The sequence below is a fragment of the Ictalurus punctatus genome, chromosome 23, assembly GCF_001660625.3.
Source record: "Ictalurus punctatus breed USDA103 chromosome 23, Coco_2.0, whole genome shotgun sequence".
Lineage (NCBI taxonomy): Eukaryota > Metazoa > Chordata > Actinopteri > Siluriformes > Ictaluridae > Ictalurus > Ictalurus punctatus.
The window spans coordinates 18,355,869-18,375,868 of NC_030438.2; the positions used below are offsets into that span (position 1 = coordinate 18,355,869).

General features: G+C 40.4%; 1 protein-coding gene across 1 annotated transcript in view; it reads left to right on the forward strand.

The window, feature by feature from the left end:
• csmd1a (CUB and Sushi multiple domains 1a) overlaps window positions 1-20,000 on the forward strand; it is a 52,915-nt gene that overhangs the window by 27,205 nt on the left and 5,710 nt on the right. The window contains exons 3-4 of the mRNA XM_053674693.1: window positions 1,957-2,069; window positions 12,566-12,760. Coding sequence (XP_053530668.1) covers window positions 1,957-2,069; window positions 12,566-12,760 — 308 coding nt within the window. The remainder of the gene's footprint in view (window positions 1-1,956; window positions 2,070-12,565; window positions 12,761-20,000) is intronic.

The following is a 20,000-nucleotide window of genomic DNA, read 5'->3' on the forward strand; positions in this document are numbered from 1 at the left end:
TTCCTTTGTGACCTCGTGGACTCCTCCATCTGTTTACGATCTGTCTGAGTGTAGATCGGTGGAGTCCAAACTCTTTCGAGATGGTTTTTGTGACCTTGTCCAGCCTGATGAGCATCAACAGCTCTTTTCTGAGGTCTTCAGAAATCTCCATTGTCCACAAACACGTGTTGTGAAGATCACACTCCTGTTCTTTAAACACAACGGGCGTTTACTCACACCTGATCATCATCCCATTGACTGAAAACACCTGACTCTAATTTCACCTTCAAATGAACTGCTAATCCTAGACGTTGACATACTCTTGACCCTCACGGAGATGTAATATTGGATCATTTTCCTCAATCAATAAATGACCCCGTATAATATTTTTGTCTCATTTGTTGAACTGGGATCTCTTTGTCTACTTTTAGGGCTTTGATGATGTTGTAGGTCATATTTATGTACGTGCAGTACGTAGAAAAATTCTAACGGGTTCACAAACCTTCAAGCAGGACTGTATGTATAAGTGTGCGTAGTCTTTTAGGCGGAGGCGCTCTCTGTGGACTCCCAGCCGCTCGCTGTTTCTCGGCATTGCTAATGAATCCCACGGTGCATCCGCTCACGTCTTATTAGTTTATTTTCCGAATTTCCTCGTCATTCCGTTAATAACATCTGCCGGCATCTTTCATTTCCTTTCGCTCCTGTGAAATTCTAAGATGAGGTTTGCTAATACGAGGCTTTTCTCGTTATCGAACCTTTCCCGAGACTAATTGATCTGTTGTGAGACGCGATAGATTTACATCAGATGATACAGAGATGTCGATGTATCATGCAGCAGAAGTGCTGAAGTTTTACTGGGATTTTAATTGTGGTGTCGATCCGTTCTCTGGAACAACGGATCTCATCACAGGTTTGTATTAATGCGCGCGTTTAAATACGCTCCAGATGAGTCAATTGTTTCTATATGAATAACTTATGCAGGAACTGTTTGGGTAAAATTTATGGAAGGAGTCTCCGGTGTCAGTGCTTCGCAGCAATCGGAGGTGAAGCTGTAACGTGAGGTTTTCCGACAACCTGGAGGAATTTGTTTGTTTGTTTGTTTGTTTATTAACTTTAAAAGAGAGGCTTCTGAGGGAACGACTGCTGCAAGATACTCTAAGCGATAATACGACCCAACTTGTTTCACGGATGTTCCAGAACGTTAAACGTAACTATAAATGGATAAAAAGTGAGGCGTCGTTGTTGTTGTTTAAAATAAAATCGCAATCGTTTGTTTGTCTGTTTGTTTTTTTTTGCGAAGTGCTAAGGTGTAAGGGGAATTAAACACGTCAAGACGTCGACCCGTTTACGGAAATATAGAGATGTCAGCTTCAGGGTGGTTCCATCCATCCTGCTGGTGATTATTTTCCCATAACAGCACACCCCCAAGCCTGTTATGCATTATGTATTATATACTCCTACTCGAGAATGTCGAAACCTTTGGCTGCACTCAAAATTCATCACATTCGGTACTTTTTTTTTCTTTCTGACTTCGTGAAATCTTCACGCGGTCGCGTCAGATGTCACTCGGTCGTTGCGACGTTCTGACCTGTTATCACGCGGGAAGACGCCGACGATAGGAAGCACGGTGTTTATTATTCAGAAGCGTTTCGTGTGCTGTGAATTTACACACCGGTATTTAGCTTGAAGCGCCGTCGTCTGAAATTCGATAGAGCCGAGGATTAGCGCACGTTACACGAGACGTTTGATCCTGGGTTTTTTTGGGGGGTTTTTTTCGGAGCTCGAATCAAACGTTCGGAGACGAGGGGCGAGAGCGATCCTGCATTCGGAGCTGAAAATTGATTCTTTGCATTTGGTGCGTGGCGATGTGTAAAAACTGCAGCCATGGCTGATGAATAAACAGGAAAACATGAAGCCAAGTATTTTTCACGTCTGACTGAGATCTCTCTCTCTCTCTCTCTCTCTCTCTTTTCTCAGGTTAACAGGATTTCAGGTTCCCGCTCCAGTCACAAGCACAGGCTCCGTTTTCTCCCTGCGTCTCACCAGCGACTTCGCCGTGAGCGCCCACGGCTTTAAAATCTATTACGAAGGTGAGGCGCCTTCGTTTTTTTTTTTTATTTCCCTACTCTCTCCCGGCTACTGATTTCTTGCACTGCGAATCGACTCATGCGGAATGTATACGCCGTCACGTCAGACCGCTTATTTAAAAGCGAATTATTGACAGAAGTGATCAAGGGCAAGCTATATGAGCGGGAATCGTGTTCAACATCGGTCTGGAGTTTCTAGACGTCTCCTGAGGAACTGAATGAACCGCTTTGAAAATGAATTCAGATCAAAAGGACTCATTTTCTTTAAAAAAAAAAATATAATAATAATAATAATAACGTGTCCTGATTTGCTTGGAGATGAGCTGAAGATCTTCAGACGCCTGAAATCTACACCTGAACAAAGTTAGATTCATGCATGATCCTATTTCTTATCATTTGAAGGAATCGTGTGAGTGAGATACATCCGAAACGGTTTTCCTAATCATTGTATTGTAATAAATTGTTGTAGAGTGCCTCTCCAACTCACAGCCGGTTTTAACTAACACCACCCACTCCTCATTAATATTCATTAACGTTAAATGAATAAATGCTGTAAGAAATGTGATTTTTCCCTCCGACAGCATATGCCGGATCACTGTTTAATGTCATGAAAATCTCAGGTTGAATCGGTTTTACTGACCTGTGCGTGTGTTTCTGACGCTGTCGCCAAAACTGTTTTCTGATTATGAGGAGTCGTGAGAGAAGTTGGAGGTTTGCCAAAAAACAGACTGTGGTTCAGTCAGGACTGTTGACGAGAATGATCGGGAGTGATTTTTATGGTCGACGGAAGAACGAATTTATTCATTCGTTGGCTTGATTTGTTTATTGTTTGTTTACATGTGAGTGTGTGGAGGCTAACGCATGCTAGCTAACTATCCTCTTTCACATACATGAGCTCATGATTGGTCAGTGTCACTCTGATTGATGGGGGAACAATAACACCTTCTAGCTTTGCTCTCTTGGATTCCAGACCCCGGCTCGGTCGATCCGGTTTTCAGGATTTGATTTCGTAATGTCTCTGGATGTCGATTTTTATGTATCGTGTAGATCCTTGATGAACAGACCGAAAGAAAAACGTCCTGAGTAGAGACCCGCCATCTTCGGGGTGATACCTGATAGTGGGATTGTAAATCATTACAGTACACTGGTGTAGCTGTTTACATTGGTTAAGGTTCTTCGTAGGATGGTGGTGTTTGATTTTGGATGCAACCTTCACCAAATAGGGCGTTAGGAGTCGAGTCGGGTCTGGAGACATTTTCTGGTTTGACTTGGACTTTTGACTTGTCGCTGGATGTGGACTTGGTCTTGATTGATACTGTATAAAAACGATGGGGCAAAGTTTGACAAGTAGCAACTCCTTCGTTTTTAAAACAGCCGAATCAGTGGTGCGATTCACGAATGAAGCTGAAACAAAGGCTTAGCCTGGTGACCTTAACTCGGTCTTGCGTTTATTTGGACTCGACTCGACCTGACTTGGTCTTAACCTGCTTTAGACATGGTCTTGATGCGATCTTAGCCAGTCCTGGTCTTGACTCAATCTTGGACTTGATAGTGACAGATTGGTACTGTACTTTCTCCTGTCACTGTGTTTGTTGCATCAAGGGTACATCCTTAAAAATAATTAAAGGACCACGTATGTTCCTTTAAAGCTTTACACTAAGTGCTAAGTAATGGTACTCTTTACTTTGCCTTGCACCACCAGGGTTGGGGGTTCGAATCCTGCCTCTTCTCTGTGTGTGCGGAGTTTGCATGTTCTCTCCATGCTTCGGGGTTTCCTCTGGGTACTCCGGTTTCCTCCCCCAGTCCAGACACATGCATTGTAGGCTGATCGGCATTTCCAAATTGTCCGTAATGTGTGTGCGATCGTGCCTTGCGACAGGTGAGCACCCTGTCCGGGGTGTCCCCCGCCTTGTGCCCTGAGTTCCCTGCGATAGGTTCCAGGCTCCCCGTAACCCTGTGTAGGATAATCTGAAAATACCCCACTATGCGTGTCGGCTTTTCAGATAAATCTCTCATATGATGTAGATCGATATTTTAAAAGCTGTTTTTAAATAAAGTTAGGGGGTTTTTTTATATCACAGCTGAAACGAGAAGCCGGAGATTTCACATTTTCTTATAGTCTAAAAACCCCTAGAAAATTCACAGTAAATGGCATTTAGAAGGAAAAAAAAAAAAAAAAAAAAGAACCAAGAGTGATACACATTTTCCTTGTGTCAGCCCGTCGGGGTTCTGAAAACCCTCACAGAACAATGTTTTCTCACGTAAAGTGAAGCGTAATGGATATTTCACTGTGAGAGAATTTGGCGAAGATGAGGGTTATGATTGGTCATGTCTGCAGGGGCTTATGCATGAGAGGAGAACCCTTACTGCATCCCAAATATCTCCCCTGTCTCTCTCTCTCTCTCACTCTCTATCTCTCTCTCTCTCTCACACACACACACACATTCTCTCTCTTTTACCACCTGCCACCCTCCTGACCCGACCGCAGGATGCCTCCCCCATCTGCTCCATCATTTACACGCTGAATAATTCAGCCTCACCCGTCCCCTGCCTCACACTTTTCTAACTTAATGTTCTTTGGAATTTTATAGGCTTTGGAATATTAATCCCGCACGATATTACTCACTGGAGGGCACCGGATGTCAGTGTGCTCGTGTCTCGTTATCTATCAATGCTGCAGATCTGGATTCCGAATGAAGGAGCGTCCCCATTAAGCGGATCTATTAACGCCCGAGTTGGAGAGGGTCTCGTTAAAAGGTGCCAGGTGCGACGACAGGTGGGATCGAACTGCGCGCTTCACTATTGGTGTTCCAAATATAGTGAAAAGCCTAACCCCTCCCCCGCCATCTCTTTGAATCCCTTCTTCTGGAAGATGTTAAAGCTCGACTTATCTTTCAGAGTCTTTCCTCCGGTCTAAAAAGCGCGTTTTAATGAGCCGACGTCTTTGACTTGATTTATTCAGCACCTCCTCCGTGCACTCTCTGGCACTTTCCATCTCATCTGTTTGCGTTTTTCTATATTTCATGTTGATTCCGAGCACTGCCTGGGACATTTTTTCATAATCTGAGGCTTCTTCGATCGTTCCTCGTATTCCATCACTCTGCCTCGGCTGTGTGAGTGTGTCTTTGTGGCCTATTATGCGTACGTGTGAGGGAGAAGGATGGAGAAGGCGAAGCAGGCAGGCCGAGACCGGGGGGTGGGGGGTGGGGGGTTAGGGGAAGAAAACTCATTTTAGCTCTTGTCAGTCCTTCATCACGCAAACAAGCCAAACCGTGTTTGACAGTCGCCGCATTTGTGTTGATTAATGTGTCCATCGCCATCCGCCACAAATCAGCCTTCTCCATCTGGGTGTGTCAAGAGTTACATACAGAAACGTGACCTTTTCATGTGAGGGCACGTGGATTCGCACCGTATAAAGGCTAACATTTCAGAAATCTACCGCTCTATTAATAATACGCTAGAGACTCGACCTCACGGGGGACATTCCTTTGCAGGACGTACTCATTTCATGACTTCAGCACGTGCGCAAACCGACTCTGAATACTTTCCCGGGCTGCTTTGCCGAGTTCACTATCGATGACAAAGTATGCGTGTATGAAAAGGACAAAGAGATCTGTCGGATATCGCGATAAAGATGCGATTAAAATAGGGCCGAAGTCACGATTTCAATGTATTTCCTGACCGCACGAGCAGCGAAGACACGGCTGCCGAAAAGGAACGGTTTTTCGGGTTTATTGCATGACGGAAAGAAAGACAGGCAGGCAGACAGACAGACAGATAGACAGACAGATAGACGGACGCTTTATTGATCCCACAGGGGAAATTGCTTTGTTACAGCAGAACCCACAAAACGCAGGGCGCAAAAGAAAATCGATAGAATACGGAGAGGGAGTAATACAATAGAAATAGATATAGAAAGGCGTACACGAAAAACCGTCTGAGCACCATGCACGTGGCATCATGCGAAATCGCACTTACATCCCTATTCGTTTTGAAGGAAAATGGCACAAAAAGAAAAGCGGGACGTTTCCGCGCAACTAAATTTGCACGATCGACCGACGCCGGCTTCTCGTGTCATTTCCTTCATACGTTTGTCACGCTTAATACTTAACTATATAGCTAGCTAGCTTGCTATATATCCGACTGTTATATCACCTAGCACTGATTAGTCGGGCAGATTGCAGACTTTTAGATAAAAAATATCCAACGCCGCATGATTTTCTTTTAAGCGCCAGTGACCCGATACGTAGATGACATCTTAAGCGTGACGCAATAAAAACAATGTTTGCACACAACGCTGAGCGAAAGAGTGGGGAAAATAAATCAATAAAAGCTCTAAACCAGGATGTTGTTGTTGACAATCAGCCGTTATCGGTTGTTGAGAACAACGAGGGATTCGGACACATCGAGAATGAAAACGTATTTAACTTGACAGGCGTGCAGACGTTTTCCGAAGTGAAACGGAACCTGTTCCGTACCGAAACCCTACCCGATATAAGGCGACGCATGTAGCTAGCTGATCCGCTTTATTTAAAATCGGCTAGATGACATGATAAAGAAAGCTTGTAGGCTATTGAGTGCTTTACATTTAAACTCGTGAAATCTAAACCGAGCTAAATAACGTGTTCTTTGATGCCCCTGGTTGTTTACGTTGGTGCGTCCACCGGCCAACCGCGCTAGCTAACGTATGCTAAACGTATGCTTTCCCCTGCGATGTAAAGCAACTTGCAACTAGCAGTAGTGCTCGGAAGCATGTCTTTTTCTTGATTTGCTCAGTCAGTTAGACAACAAGGAAATGATGGTATGCTAATACGCTATATGCAAGCTGGAGTGGAGTTTGATGAGCATCGGTAAAAGAGCTCGGAACACTGCTCTTCACCGTTAATGGCTTTGAAGCATACTTCAGCATATAAGTTTGGGAGAATGTGCATGAAATTGCTTTTCTCTCCTCGACTGTTGCCTGGTCGTAGTGGTGGAGTGGCGTCACGGAGGACGTTGAGATGAAGTACAGTAGATGCAGGAACATCGCACATACGGCCATGTCGGAAATTTTTTTTTACTTCCATCATCTTCAAAAAGCAGCAAAAATGTATTAGACATGTGAGAGAATAAATACTGTAGCTCTTCTCCTGGGAGAACTCTGTGCCGACTACTTCGGTTCCTGACGCGGTGATCCGGAACGAAAACGAATGAGACATTTTCTCAGAACGCAGAGGCATCACACGTCATTTTCCGCCATTAATATGCATAACGGACAAATTCGATTTAAAGCCGACTACTTAGATCTATTCTTTGGTTGATGCCATGTACTATTCAGTTTCAAGTTTCAAAGTCCGTCACACATCTTTGTGCCCACGAACTCGGAGCCGGGCCGGAAAGTTCATTTCAGTCCAAAATACAAAACAAAACAAAACAAAACAAAAATACCTGACCATGTTTTAAAACGCCTACCACGTTAGCAACGGTGTATCTTAGAGGACAGACGTATTTAATTAAATGAATTGACCTTTTTGCCTATTTGTACTTTAATTACACATTTTTAATTACACTTTTTTAAAAGTGCTAGAATTGTAATAGCATAACCAAAAAGGATGGTTGTGGTGATGGAAGGTGAAATTTCTTATCATCTTTAGATGATTAACAGACGCCTGCAAGTTTTATTATAAATAGAGTTGTATTTGGAGCTATCCTTGATTCCCTTTCCACATTCCCAGCTGAAGAGAAGCAGCCTCACAGCGTCATGCAGCCACCACCATGCTTCACCATGGATATGGTGCTCTACAGGTGACATGCTGACTTGTTTTTGTACCAAACATATCTTTTATGTCCAATATCTCCACAAATGTCTGCCTTGGTCTCATAACACATTTTGCCACATTGTTTGATTTAGGTGAACCTATATATATATATATATATATATATATATATATATATATATATATATATATATATATATATATATATATATATATATATTTTTTTTTTTGTGAGAAAGAGCTTCCGTCTAGCCACGCTACCCCATAGCCCAGACACGTGAAGTATACAAGAGACTGTCGGCACGTGCGGGGAGTGACCACTACTTCAGGCCAGATATTCCTGCTTTAGTATTCCTGTCTCACTGATTCATTTCCTTCTTGTCCCTCCGTCAGTTTTAGAGAGACGTTCTGTTCTTGGTTTGATGATGTCCTTCAGCGCTGTGATATAGCGTATTTTTAGGATACGTTATGACGCACACCGTCGTCCGAATGTTGTACGAACAGACTGTACATTACCTCAGTCTCGATTCACACTTCTCCATTTTTTCGAGTTGTCATGGTAACGTGGTTGCATAATGTCAGGAGCTTTGAATTTAGACCTGGTTAAATGTTTCACTGACTTTTTTTATTACTCGCGTCCCGGTTTATAAACATAACAGAGACCTACCAGCCAATCAGAAATGAGGTTTGTTTGTTTGTTTTGTTTTTTTTTTGTTTTTTTTTTTGCCATAATTGAGTCTTCATAAAAATACATATAAACAAAAGTCATGTAGCATATGCTAAATGTTACGTTTGTAATGGCTACATGACATATCGCTGTCAGATCTCTGGATGTCACCTGTCATAACCGATCATGTGATCCAGAGTTTTGACAAATATTTATTATTAATTTAGCGCTTTTTTCCATTCAGATTCGCACAAATCTGCCTAAAAAACAGGACTATGATCCAGAAAAATGCCTCAACGTGTTTTATTTTTCAATTCCCAAACACCTGAGTCGTAAATATTGGGAAGTGGGATGACTTGAAAGTATTTTTTCCCGGTCCACGGGTCTCATTCTTTCTATATCGCCTGAGAGTTGAGTCTGATTTCCCATTTTTTGACCTTGGCTTTTTATTCCTCAGCTGCAGTGTAAGAACTGGAGTTCAGCTTTTCCTCGCTAACATTCATTGCCAGTGAATATACAGACAGCGTTTTCCGAGTCAGTTATCAGACCAGAGATAAACACAGATTATTGCATTCATACTCGAGGACAGCGTTTGCTCACGTTCCAGCGCTCACGATCACTTTAACTGCGGGATGCCTGTGTTGGGTTTGTCTGAGCTTAGCATTGCGTCGGTATTGAAATGCGTCGATCGTTTGCATGGTGATGCCAAGAAAGAACGTCGAGATAATGGGAAATTTCAGCGGCTCAATGGGCTCCTCTGAAACAGATCCACAGCTGCAGGGAAGGCATCATTCAACAAAGCCAAATGGATGGTTTTGACATCTCAATACACGTGTGTGAATTGATTGTTTTTTTGTTTTTTTCCCAGCGTGGGTGTATAATAGATACAATGCTAACTGTAATTCCTTTTCCATAAATAATTATATTAATGTGTATTATGCCTATGTAATTATAAATATGACCTTCATACCATCTACATGTGATCTACATTTTGATGAATTGACTGTTAGTCAATTCATATCTTTTACAGCATATATATATATATATATATATATATATATATATATATATATTTATATATATATATATACAACTTATCTAAGTGGGGGGGGGATTAGGGGTTCGATTAGAGGTTTTTTTGTTGTTGTTTATTTGTTTTTGTTTGTTTTTTGAGCCCCACTTTGACACCGAATGACCACCAGAAATAATCAGTCTGTATACATCATGCGTATGTATGTAATTAGTCGACTCAAGTTTGTTGCCATTTTCATTCTTTTTCATCCAGTTCAAATTTTTTTGGTTTTCTAACACTGTACTCACACAGGTGAATTGCGAGAAAGAAAGAAAGAAAATAACCCAAGAGACTCTTGGGAAATGAAATCGGCGCTCGGCAGCGAGCAGCTCTCCTCGAAAAGAATTGTATAGCTTTGCTTTTATTTTTTACCTCCGCCATGTCGAACCCAAGGCCTGTAATTTACTTCTTCACTAATTTCATCTATAATATAGAATGTTAATTGAAATCCAGTGACATTGCCCTCCAGCTTTTGCTAATTGAACTGATGTTAATGGGTTTTCTGAGCGTCTGTTATTCAAACGTATGCGCTGTATAGCCTGTTGTACGTTTTTTTTTTTTTCCCTCTCTCTCTCTTGCTGTGCTTTCTAACTGTAAAGCGACCTTGATCGTGTAGAAAGCCGGTATGAAAAAAATTAACTTATTATTATTATTATTATTCTAATTATTATTCGCTGTCCTTTTATTAATACGTGGGGTCATTTTAATCAAACTTTTTATGAACACCTTTAATACGCCATCCTTTCCTCAGTGAACGGGTACAGAAGGAAAATCGGGAAAAGGGGCTTTCCGTAGAGAGATAGCTTGTTATTTGTGAAAATCGCTAAACTCGGTGGCTCCGAGCGTCCAACTCTAGCGTCAGTCCGGCCCAAGCTTTCGTACCGAGCGCACGCACTCGTCGATGTCGTATCGCTTGTACGATCCTTCGTTAATGTATTCCACCGATGCTTTTATGGGCGTATTTTCAGGACAGAGGCGGGTCTAACGATGACGCGTGATCGCAAACACAGAAATCTGTTGGAAAGTTCGTGAAGGTTTTGTAGCTATGGAATTTTGGGGTGAAGATGCAGAAATGCGCATTATACACTGGCAATACTTCACCGGGGCTGGTGTACGCAACTGAAAGAATCTGCGTTCCGTTAATATTCCAGCTACAGTATCAGGTGAATTCCAGAATTTGAGTCCTTGGAATTAATTTACAAATATGTGTGTAAAGTAAATATAGTGTAGCGCTGTATATTCGTACAAATCTCCACTTCAGCCAGGATCGCAGAGCGGCGTCCGTGTTTTATTTATATATATATATATATATATATATATACTCCTCATAGTCGTTGTGTGTAGACCTTAATAGTTTTTGAGACTGTGCTGAATAATATGCACTGTATTAACCTCGTCCAATGAAATAACTTCATCAGCTCAGTGAACGAGAACAATTTTAGTCGATATGTCAGTGTCTTTGTCTTATGTGGAAGCATTCTCTATTAGCATTCTGTTCATTTCGTAGCTCATCTGCGCTGAGGGTGTTGGCAACCGATACGCCCCCAAATCACATTTGGACGTCATTACCTTCATGATGCGCTATTTGCTTCTCATCATTTTTACTAATATGACAAGAGCCAGCTAGGAAAGCTTTGAAAATCTTGTTTTTTTTTTAAAAAAAACAACATCACAGACAATTGATTGTAATGGATGCATTACCATTAGCTCCTGCTGTTTTAGCACAAAACTCAGAGTTTTAGGGTCTTAACCCTGCTATTTACACATGTTTGTTTGTTTGTTTGTTTGTTTGTTTGTTTTTTTCTTGGCTGCTCTTTTGGAGGAAATGGTAGTTGTTATGTTGTGGTCAGTAATCTGAAGATACTTCTGAAGAGAAATGTTCTGTCGTATAAATGATGCATGATTACAGATAGTTGTCCAGAATCTGTCCAGTGCATTGGATTCTGTGAATGAAGCTGTAATTCTGAGCGTACGGTACACTTCCTGTTGTTTTTTTTTTTAATTATTATTACCTGTTACTCTGTACAAGAGGATCCCAATAAACGCTTAGTCGAATTCTATGACAGACGGTGCGGCAACTTGTCTTCTCGATAGTAGATTATATGTCGAAGATGCTCTAATGTTAGATCTGCTTTTAAAGAAAATGACTACATTCGGCTTACGTCATGATCGACATCACAAACAACGGCGACCAAATGCAAACAAAGTAAGGTTGAGGTAACGAAGATATTTCTGTCGACTAGTTTAGATCTCGCCATCGTCCCTGCCGTGTTGGTAGCTGTCCTGCGAGTTTCACGTAATCCTACGCCGTCGTCCTATTGGAGGATTTTAGACGAGAGTGGTATCCAGTGTCGCACTGAGATTGAACTAAAAAAATAAAAAATCCTGGACACTTCAAGAACTTTGTCATCAGCGTCTACGGTCGCAACGGCACCAAACCGACCGTCACATTACGCGTTCTGAGACCGCCGATCTCAACTCACCACCAAAGAATTCTTGTACGATGTGCGGATTTTGTCCATCACAGCGAAATCAGGCTGAGAAACATCAAGTGCAAACCTAGAACGTTTCCAATCCGTCTTTGGCGAACGTAAAGGACTTCCAAACTCTTTAATGCTGGATTGAAGTCCTCTATAGAAAGTTTGTATGCGGTGGTGATTATGACATAGTTTAAATGGTTTCTGTCGGGGGGGGGTGGGGGGAGTGGTTTTGGCTGGTAAGCAATGAAGAGACGTGAGTGAGTCGATGATGAGGTTTATTTAGTTACTTAAGAATAAGAATACGAAGCAAAAATGAACAGGTGAGATAGAAAATTAGCATTTCATCTTAGCACGTGCTACGATTGTGACTTTTAGTTATTGACTTGCTATTAACTCGGAAAGTCAGGGCGCTTCGAGTTGTAATTACTGTGCCATTGTGGTGGCACTCGAGGTGCGCCGACCTCGGATATTTCCCGTAGGACTTAAAGGCAAGAGCTGATTAACCTGTTCCTGTTTCTTTCCAGAGCTCCAGAGCAGCTCCTGTGGAAACCCAGGCGTTCCTGCCAAAGGGATTCTGAACGGCACACGGTTTAACGTGGGTGACAGGATCCAGTACCGCTGTGTGCCCGGGTACACACTGGATGGTCATGCTCAGCTCACTTGCGTCACCAGCACATCCAACGTGGCTGCGTGGGACTTCCCCGTACCCATCTGCAGAGGTGAGGCTTCGCTTGCCTTGAGATTTTTATCAAATCGCATTCATCTCGACACAGTCGAGGCCAAAAAGTGTTAGGCTAAAGATGTTCAAGGTTGATTCTTGCAAGCTGGAGAATACCATTCGAACTGTGAAGCACGGGGGCGGCAGTATCATGTTGTGGCGGTGTTTTGTGTTTTTTTCACTGGTACACTCCAGAAACTCTCTCTATGTGTAGAAATACCGAAGCAGAACCTCAAGACGTGAGCCAGAATGTTAAAACTTGGTCGCAGCTCCCTTCAGGTGAAGTGAGAAAGTTTAAATATCTTGGGATCCACTTGTAAAGTGATGGAAAAGAGAGCTGAGGCCATTTGGGATGTATTTTTTTGGTAATCCTTCACACTGGGCAGATTGGTCACTTATCAGAAATAACTGTAATGATGGTAAAATTGCTCAGTGGTGAGTTACAGACCTCAGGCATGTTGTGGAGAATCCTAAAGTGATGCCTCGAGGGATACACGTTCAGGGCAGTTGTTAAAAACCGTGTGTGTGTGTGTGTGTTTTTTTTATTGTAAAAATTTCCAGAATATCGCTGTCGGCACTATAACACCGACTGGTCTCCTGAGGAAAGGTGTTAAATTTGTGTTCTCTAAGACTTCTCGGCAACATTTGAAAAGGTTAAGGCTATTTTGTGCTCCAGATTTCAGCTAAAGACGTCTCCGTGTAACGGCGGTCTGTAGAAATTCTAACCTTCTGATCTTCCCGGAGGACGCGTGCAAACCCTCGTGCTTTCAGCCATGTGGCCCGGTTATACGACGTATTTCTAAGAAAGACGACGCTCTTAATGGTGCTTGATGGTGGATGTAGTGGTGGAGACCTATTTTAGGATATACGTCTTGCGTATCTCATTTATACGCGGAGGGCTTGGGACCGATCTTTAATTCATGAGAATTTCAAAAGATTGACCGAGAAATCAGCAATCCGGGCGAGTTCTCACCGTAGCTCGGTGAGCATGGGAGGAAAAAGGTAGCGTTGTCCTCGGAAAGACCTCGTGAAGAAGAACTAGCGGATTTATTGATTCGAAGTTTTCTTCCCAATTCCCCAAAACAAAGTTTGAAGAAAAAAAAAAAAACCAAACCGAAATGATGAATAAATGTTGCTTGATGTTGGCGGATGAGCTGATCAGGGTATTCGGGCGTAGGAGCTAGCCTGAGGTGTTTCCAAATGATGCGAGCTAAATTTGTGCACGTTGACTTCTACCTTAAATCCTCAAACTAGCCTTTGGGGCATAACTCGACATAAAGTACACAAGAAAGTCAGCTGGACTTAGTTAGCCTGGCTGTTTATTAGAATAGTGAGCTGCTGTGTAGTGTATGGTTGTTTTTTTGGGGGTTTTTTTGTAGCCTTAGGTTATGTGAGCTTTTATTAGCTCAAAGGTGTGAAAGGCAAGCAAAGAAGAAGACAAAAAAAAAAAAAAAAGAAAAAACCGTACGATAACACTTTTTATACTACGGCGCTGTGGAATTCTTCTTGATTTCGATTGTAGTCAGTGTTAAAGAATTAACGAGCGAACGTGTCTGTATGTTGACCGATCCGAAGGAAATACGTGTCTCCGTGTATGAATCATTGAAAGGTAAGACGTTGAATGCGGTATAAGACTCGAGGAACATGCTCAACATGGAAATAGTGTAGATTGTTGAATATTAAAATATTCGGGTAGCGCTGCCGCCTCACAGCTCCAGGATCAATCCCGAGCTCGGGTGTGTATCTTTGCCTCACACCCACGTGTCCATGCGATGAAACGCTTTCTGAAGGGACTGCGATTTAACAATAAGTCAGGGTTATATGCGCATGCCCTCAAGGATTTTAATTCCTAAAAACAACAACAACAACGTCGAACTGACGTCTTGTGCGGACAGTGTTTGATCTGGAGGTCTGCCATTGCTGTTGTAGCAACGCACTGTGACCTTGCAAAAATCATTAGAACAAAATAAATAGCGTAGGAGTCGACAGGAGATGAAGAGCTGTGGAAAAGTCCGGAACAATCATCTGCTCGGTATTTTAGTTGCGTTTTTGCAACAACAACAACAACAAAAAAAAATAAAATAAAAGACTTCCCGGTCTTTTTCTTACCCAGATGTTAATGGAAGTACCAATAGATGAAAAGCGCTCTCTATATCTGTTTAAAAAAAAAATAATAAATTGTTTTCCAGGCTGTCCATTTGGTCCATCTCATCCTCTCATCCTGGTCTTAAACCACTTTGCAAGTGGCGCACAGCTCTCATAACAGGCAGATGGTCTTTTGATGTAATATTCCCCAGAGAATCTCATCCATTCTCTTGATGTCCGAGAACATCCAGTGTGTAAACTCACCCCGCTGCTCTCCCCTTACTTAAACTCCAAAAGCAAGCAGACCAAGAGGAATATCTCTCGAACGTCTGTTTGAACTGCGAAAATCGCTGTACTGTGAAAATACAAAAATACAAATATGTCACGGATATTCTTCTTGCTGGAGTTCTTTCAGGCTCCGCTTCCGTTCCTGCATGCGGAACACGGATTGCCCTTCACCTCTTTTGTCATTCCGTGTCCTCATGCTCGGACTTTTTTCTGTCAAACTTCTGTGCATCGCCTATATCGTAGCGCTGAACTCCTCACGCTTGTGTATAACGGTCATAGCAAGTTCCCGGAATTAAGATTTACTCACTGCGTCAATTAACGTAAGAGATTAGCACTGCTGAATTCTGGATTTTGATCCAGATCCAGTCAGGAGCAGCTGCTAGGACCTTGCTAGGCGGTTGCTATGGTATTCCACGTAATTGCTAGAGTGTCGCAAAGTGATATTCCGGTTTATTGCTGACGTATCGCTACGTATTGGGCGCAAAGTGGCTTAGAGGTTAGCCTCACACCTCCAGGGTCGGGGGTTCGAGTCCCGCCATGGCCCTGTGTATGCGGAGTTTGCATGTCCAAAGATATTCCCCCAGTCCAAAGACATGCACGGTAGGCTGATTGGCGTGTCTAAAGTCCGTAGTGTATGAATGGGTGTGTGAGTGTGTGTGTGATTGTGCCCTGCGATGGATTGGCACCCTGTCCAGGGTGTACCCCGCCTTGTACCCGATGCTCCCAGGTTCCCCCGTGACCCTGAAAAGGATACGCGGTGTAGAAGATGGATGGATGGTATTGCTAGGTTGTTCATACTGTATTCTAAACCAGTTGGTTGCTGGGGTCTTGCTAGTTTGTTGCCATTCCAATTGGTTGATAGGTTGTTGCTGGGTGGTTGCTATGATATTCTAGGTGGTACAAGCTCGGTGGTTGCTATACTAACCCAGTTTGTTGCTAGGTGATTGCTATGCTATCACAGGTGGTTGCTAGGGTGTGACTATGTGCTTGCTATGAAATTCCAGGTGGTTGTTAAGGTGTTGTTAGGTGGTAAGGATATTACAGGTGGTTCATAGGGCGTTCCTAGCTGGTTGCTGTGATATCCTAGTTGGCTGCAAGGGTGTCGGTTGGTGATTACTATGCAAACCCAGTTTGTTGCTAGGTGGTTGCTATGATATTCTAGGAGGTTGCTAGGCACTCTCACAAATGTTTTATTCCAAATACTGTTCACAAAATATCAAAATATTAGAAATAACACATATTTTGGTTATTGTCCCTGCTGAAAAAAAGCAATAGAAACCCTCATAGAATTTGTAGTATTTTTAATGGTTATAATGTGAATTGTATTGGTTTTAATGGTTATGATGTAAATTGTATTGGTTTTAATGGTTATAATGTGAATTGTATTGGTTTTAATGGTTATAATGTGAATTGTATTGGTTTTACTGGTTATGATGTGAATTGTATTGGTTTTACTAGTTATGATGTGAATTGTATTGGTTTTACTGGTTATGATGCGAATTGTATTGGTTTTACTGGTTATGATGCGAATTGTATTGGTTTTACTAGTTATGATGTGAATTGTATTGGTTTTAATGGTTATAATGTGAACTGTATTGGTTTTAATGGTTATAATGCGAACTGTATTGGTTTTAATGGTTATAATGTGAATTGTATTGGTTTTACTGGTTATGATGTGAATTGTATTGGTTTTACTGGTTATGATGTGAATTGTATTGGTTTTACTGGTTATGATGTGAATTGTATTGGTTTTACTGGTTATGATGCGAATTGTATTGGTTTTACTGGTTATGATGTGAATTGTATTGGTTTTACTGGTTATAATGCGAATTGTATTGGTTTTACTGGTTATGATGTGAATTGTATTGGTTTTACTGGTTATGATGTAAATTGTATTGGTTTTAATGGTTATAATGTGAACTGTATTGGTTTTAATGGTTATAATGCGAACTGTATTGGTTTTAATGGTTATAATGTGAATTGTATTGGTTTTAATGGTTATAATGCGAACTGTATTGGTTTTAATGGTTATAATGCTAACTGTATTGGTTTTAATGGTTATAATGCGAACTGTATTGGTTTTACTGGTTATGATGCAAATTGTATTGGTTTTAATGGTTATAATGCGAACTGTATTGGTTTTACTGGTTATGATGCAAATTGTATTGGTTTTACTGGTTATAATGTGAATTGTATTGGTTTTACTGGTTATGATGTGAATTGTATTGGTTTTACTGGTTATAATGCGAATTGTATTGGTTTTACTGGTTATGATGTGAATTGTATTGGTTTTACTGGTTATGATGTAAATTGTATTGGTTTTAATGGTTATAATGCTAACTGTATTGGTTTTAATGGTTATAATGCGAACTGTATTGGTTTTACTGGTTATGATGCAAATTGTATTGGTTTTACTGGTTATAATGTGAATTGTATTGGTTTTACTGGTTATGATGTGAATTGTATTGGTTTTACTGGTTATAATGCGAATTGTATTGGTTTTACTGGTTATGATGTGAATTGTATTGGTTTTACTGGTTATGATGTAAATTGTATTGGTTTTAATGGTTATAATGCGAACTGTATTGGTTTTACTGGTCATGATGCAAATTGTATTGGTTTTACTGGTTATAATGTGAATTGTATTGGTTTTACTGGTTATGATGCAAATTGTATTGGTTTTACTGGTTATAATGTGAATTGTATTGGTTTTACTGGTTATGATGTGAATTGTATTGGTTTTACTGGTTATAATGCGAATTGTATTGGTTTTACTGGTTATGATGTGAATTGTATTGGTTTTACTGGTTATGATGTAAATTGTATTGGTTTTAATGGTTATAATGCGAACTGTATTGGTTTTACTGGTTATAATGTAAATTGTATTGGTTTTAATGGTTATAATGCGAACTGTATTGGTTTTACTGGTTATGATGCAAATTGTATTGGTTTTACTGGTTATAATGTGAATTGTATTGGTTTTACTGGTTATGATGTGAATTGTATTGGTTTTACTGGTTATAATGCGAATTGTATTGGTTTTACTGGTTATGATGTGAATTGTATTGGTTTTACTGGTTATGATGTAAATTGTATTGGTTTTAATGGTTATAATGCTAACTGTATTGGTTTTAATGGTTATAATGCGAACTGTATTGGTTTTACTGGTTATGATGCAAATTGTATTGGTTTTACTGGTTATAATGTGAATTGTATTGGTTTTACTGGTTATGATGTGAATTGTATTGGTTTTACTGGTTATAATGCGAATTGTATTGGTTTTACTGGTTATGATGTGAATTGTATTGGTTTTACTGGTTATAATGTGAATTGTATTGGTTTTACTGGTTATGATGTGAATTGTATTGGTTTTACTGGTTATAATGCGAATTGTATTGGTTTTACTGGTTATGATGTGAATTGTATTGGTTTTACTGGTTATGATGTAAATTGTATTGGTTTTAATGGTTATAATGCGAACTGTATTGGTTTTAATGGTTATAATGTGAATTGTATTGGTTTTAATGGTTATAATGCGAACTGTATTGGTTTTAATGGTTATAATGCTAACTGTATTGGTTTTACTGGTTATGATGCAAATTGTATTGGTTTTACTGGTTATAATGTGAATTGTATTGGTTTTACTGGTTATGATGCAAATTGTATTGGTTTTACTGGTTATAATGTGAACTGTATTGGTTTTAATGGTTATAATGTGAACTGTATTGGTTTTAATGGTTATAATGCGAACTGTATTGGTTTTACTGGTTATGATGCAAATTGTATTGGTTTTACTGGTTATAATGTGAATTGTATTGGTTTTACTGGTTATAATGTGAACTGTATTGGTTTTACTGGTTATGATGTGAATTGTATTGGTTTTAATGATTATGATGTGAATTGTATTGGTTTTAATGGTTATAATGTGAACTGTATTGGTTTTAATGGTTATAATGCGAATTGTATTGGTTTTACTGGTTATGATGCGAACTGTATTGGTTTTACTGGTTATAATGTGAATTGTATTGGTTTTAATGGTTATAATGCGAACTGTATTGGTTTTAATGGTTATAATGTGAATTGTATTGATTTTAATGGTTATAATGTGAACTGTATTGGTTTTAATGGTTATAATGTGAACTGTATTGGTTTTAATGGTTATAATGTGAACTGTATTGGTTTTAATGGTTATGATGCGAATTGTATTGGTTTTACTGGTTATGATGTAAATTGTATTGGTTTTAATGGTTATGATGTGAATTGTATTGGTTTTAATGGTTATGATGCGAACTGTATTGGTTTTACTGGTTATGATGCGAATTGTATTGGTTTTACTGGTTCTGATGTGAATTGTATTGGTTTTACTGGTTATGATGTGAATTGTATTGGTTTTACTGGTTATGATGTGAATTGTATCGGTTTTATTGGAAACTGTATTGGTCGCTGTGGGTCTCTACTGACAATTTGTTGCCTTCTATTGGTGGCATGTTATGTCTAGTGGATACCATTAAGGACCAGTAATGGTAATGGTTTTAATGGTTAGCTGATGGTTTGTAGTGGAAACCATGGAATTTCTGTGATGGTTTCTGTAGTTGTTTTCAGCAGAGGTGTTAACATTACTCATGGTGTGAACGAGTTAGGTAATGTCATGTCAGGGAACCTCAATTAAGCGCTGCAGATCCAGAAAATGTGTCACTACGGGAAAAATCTGGGTCTTGAAAAAGAAGCTGCTCGTCCGACACGTGCTTGTAGTGAATGAATTTTGCAATCTATGAATTTTGAGCAAACCTTTTCCGAAGTTCTCCGTATGAAATATTCACCATATATGAACTCGAAGGCTTTGCCTGATCTCGGCTCAGCTGTGCACG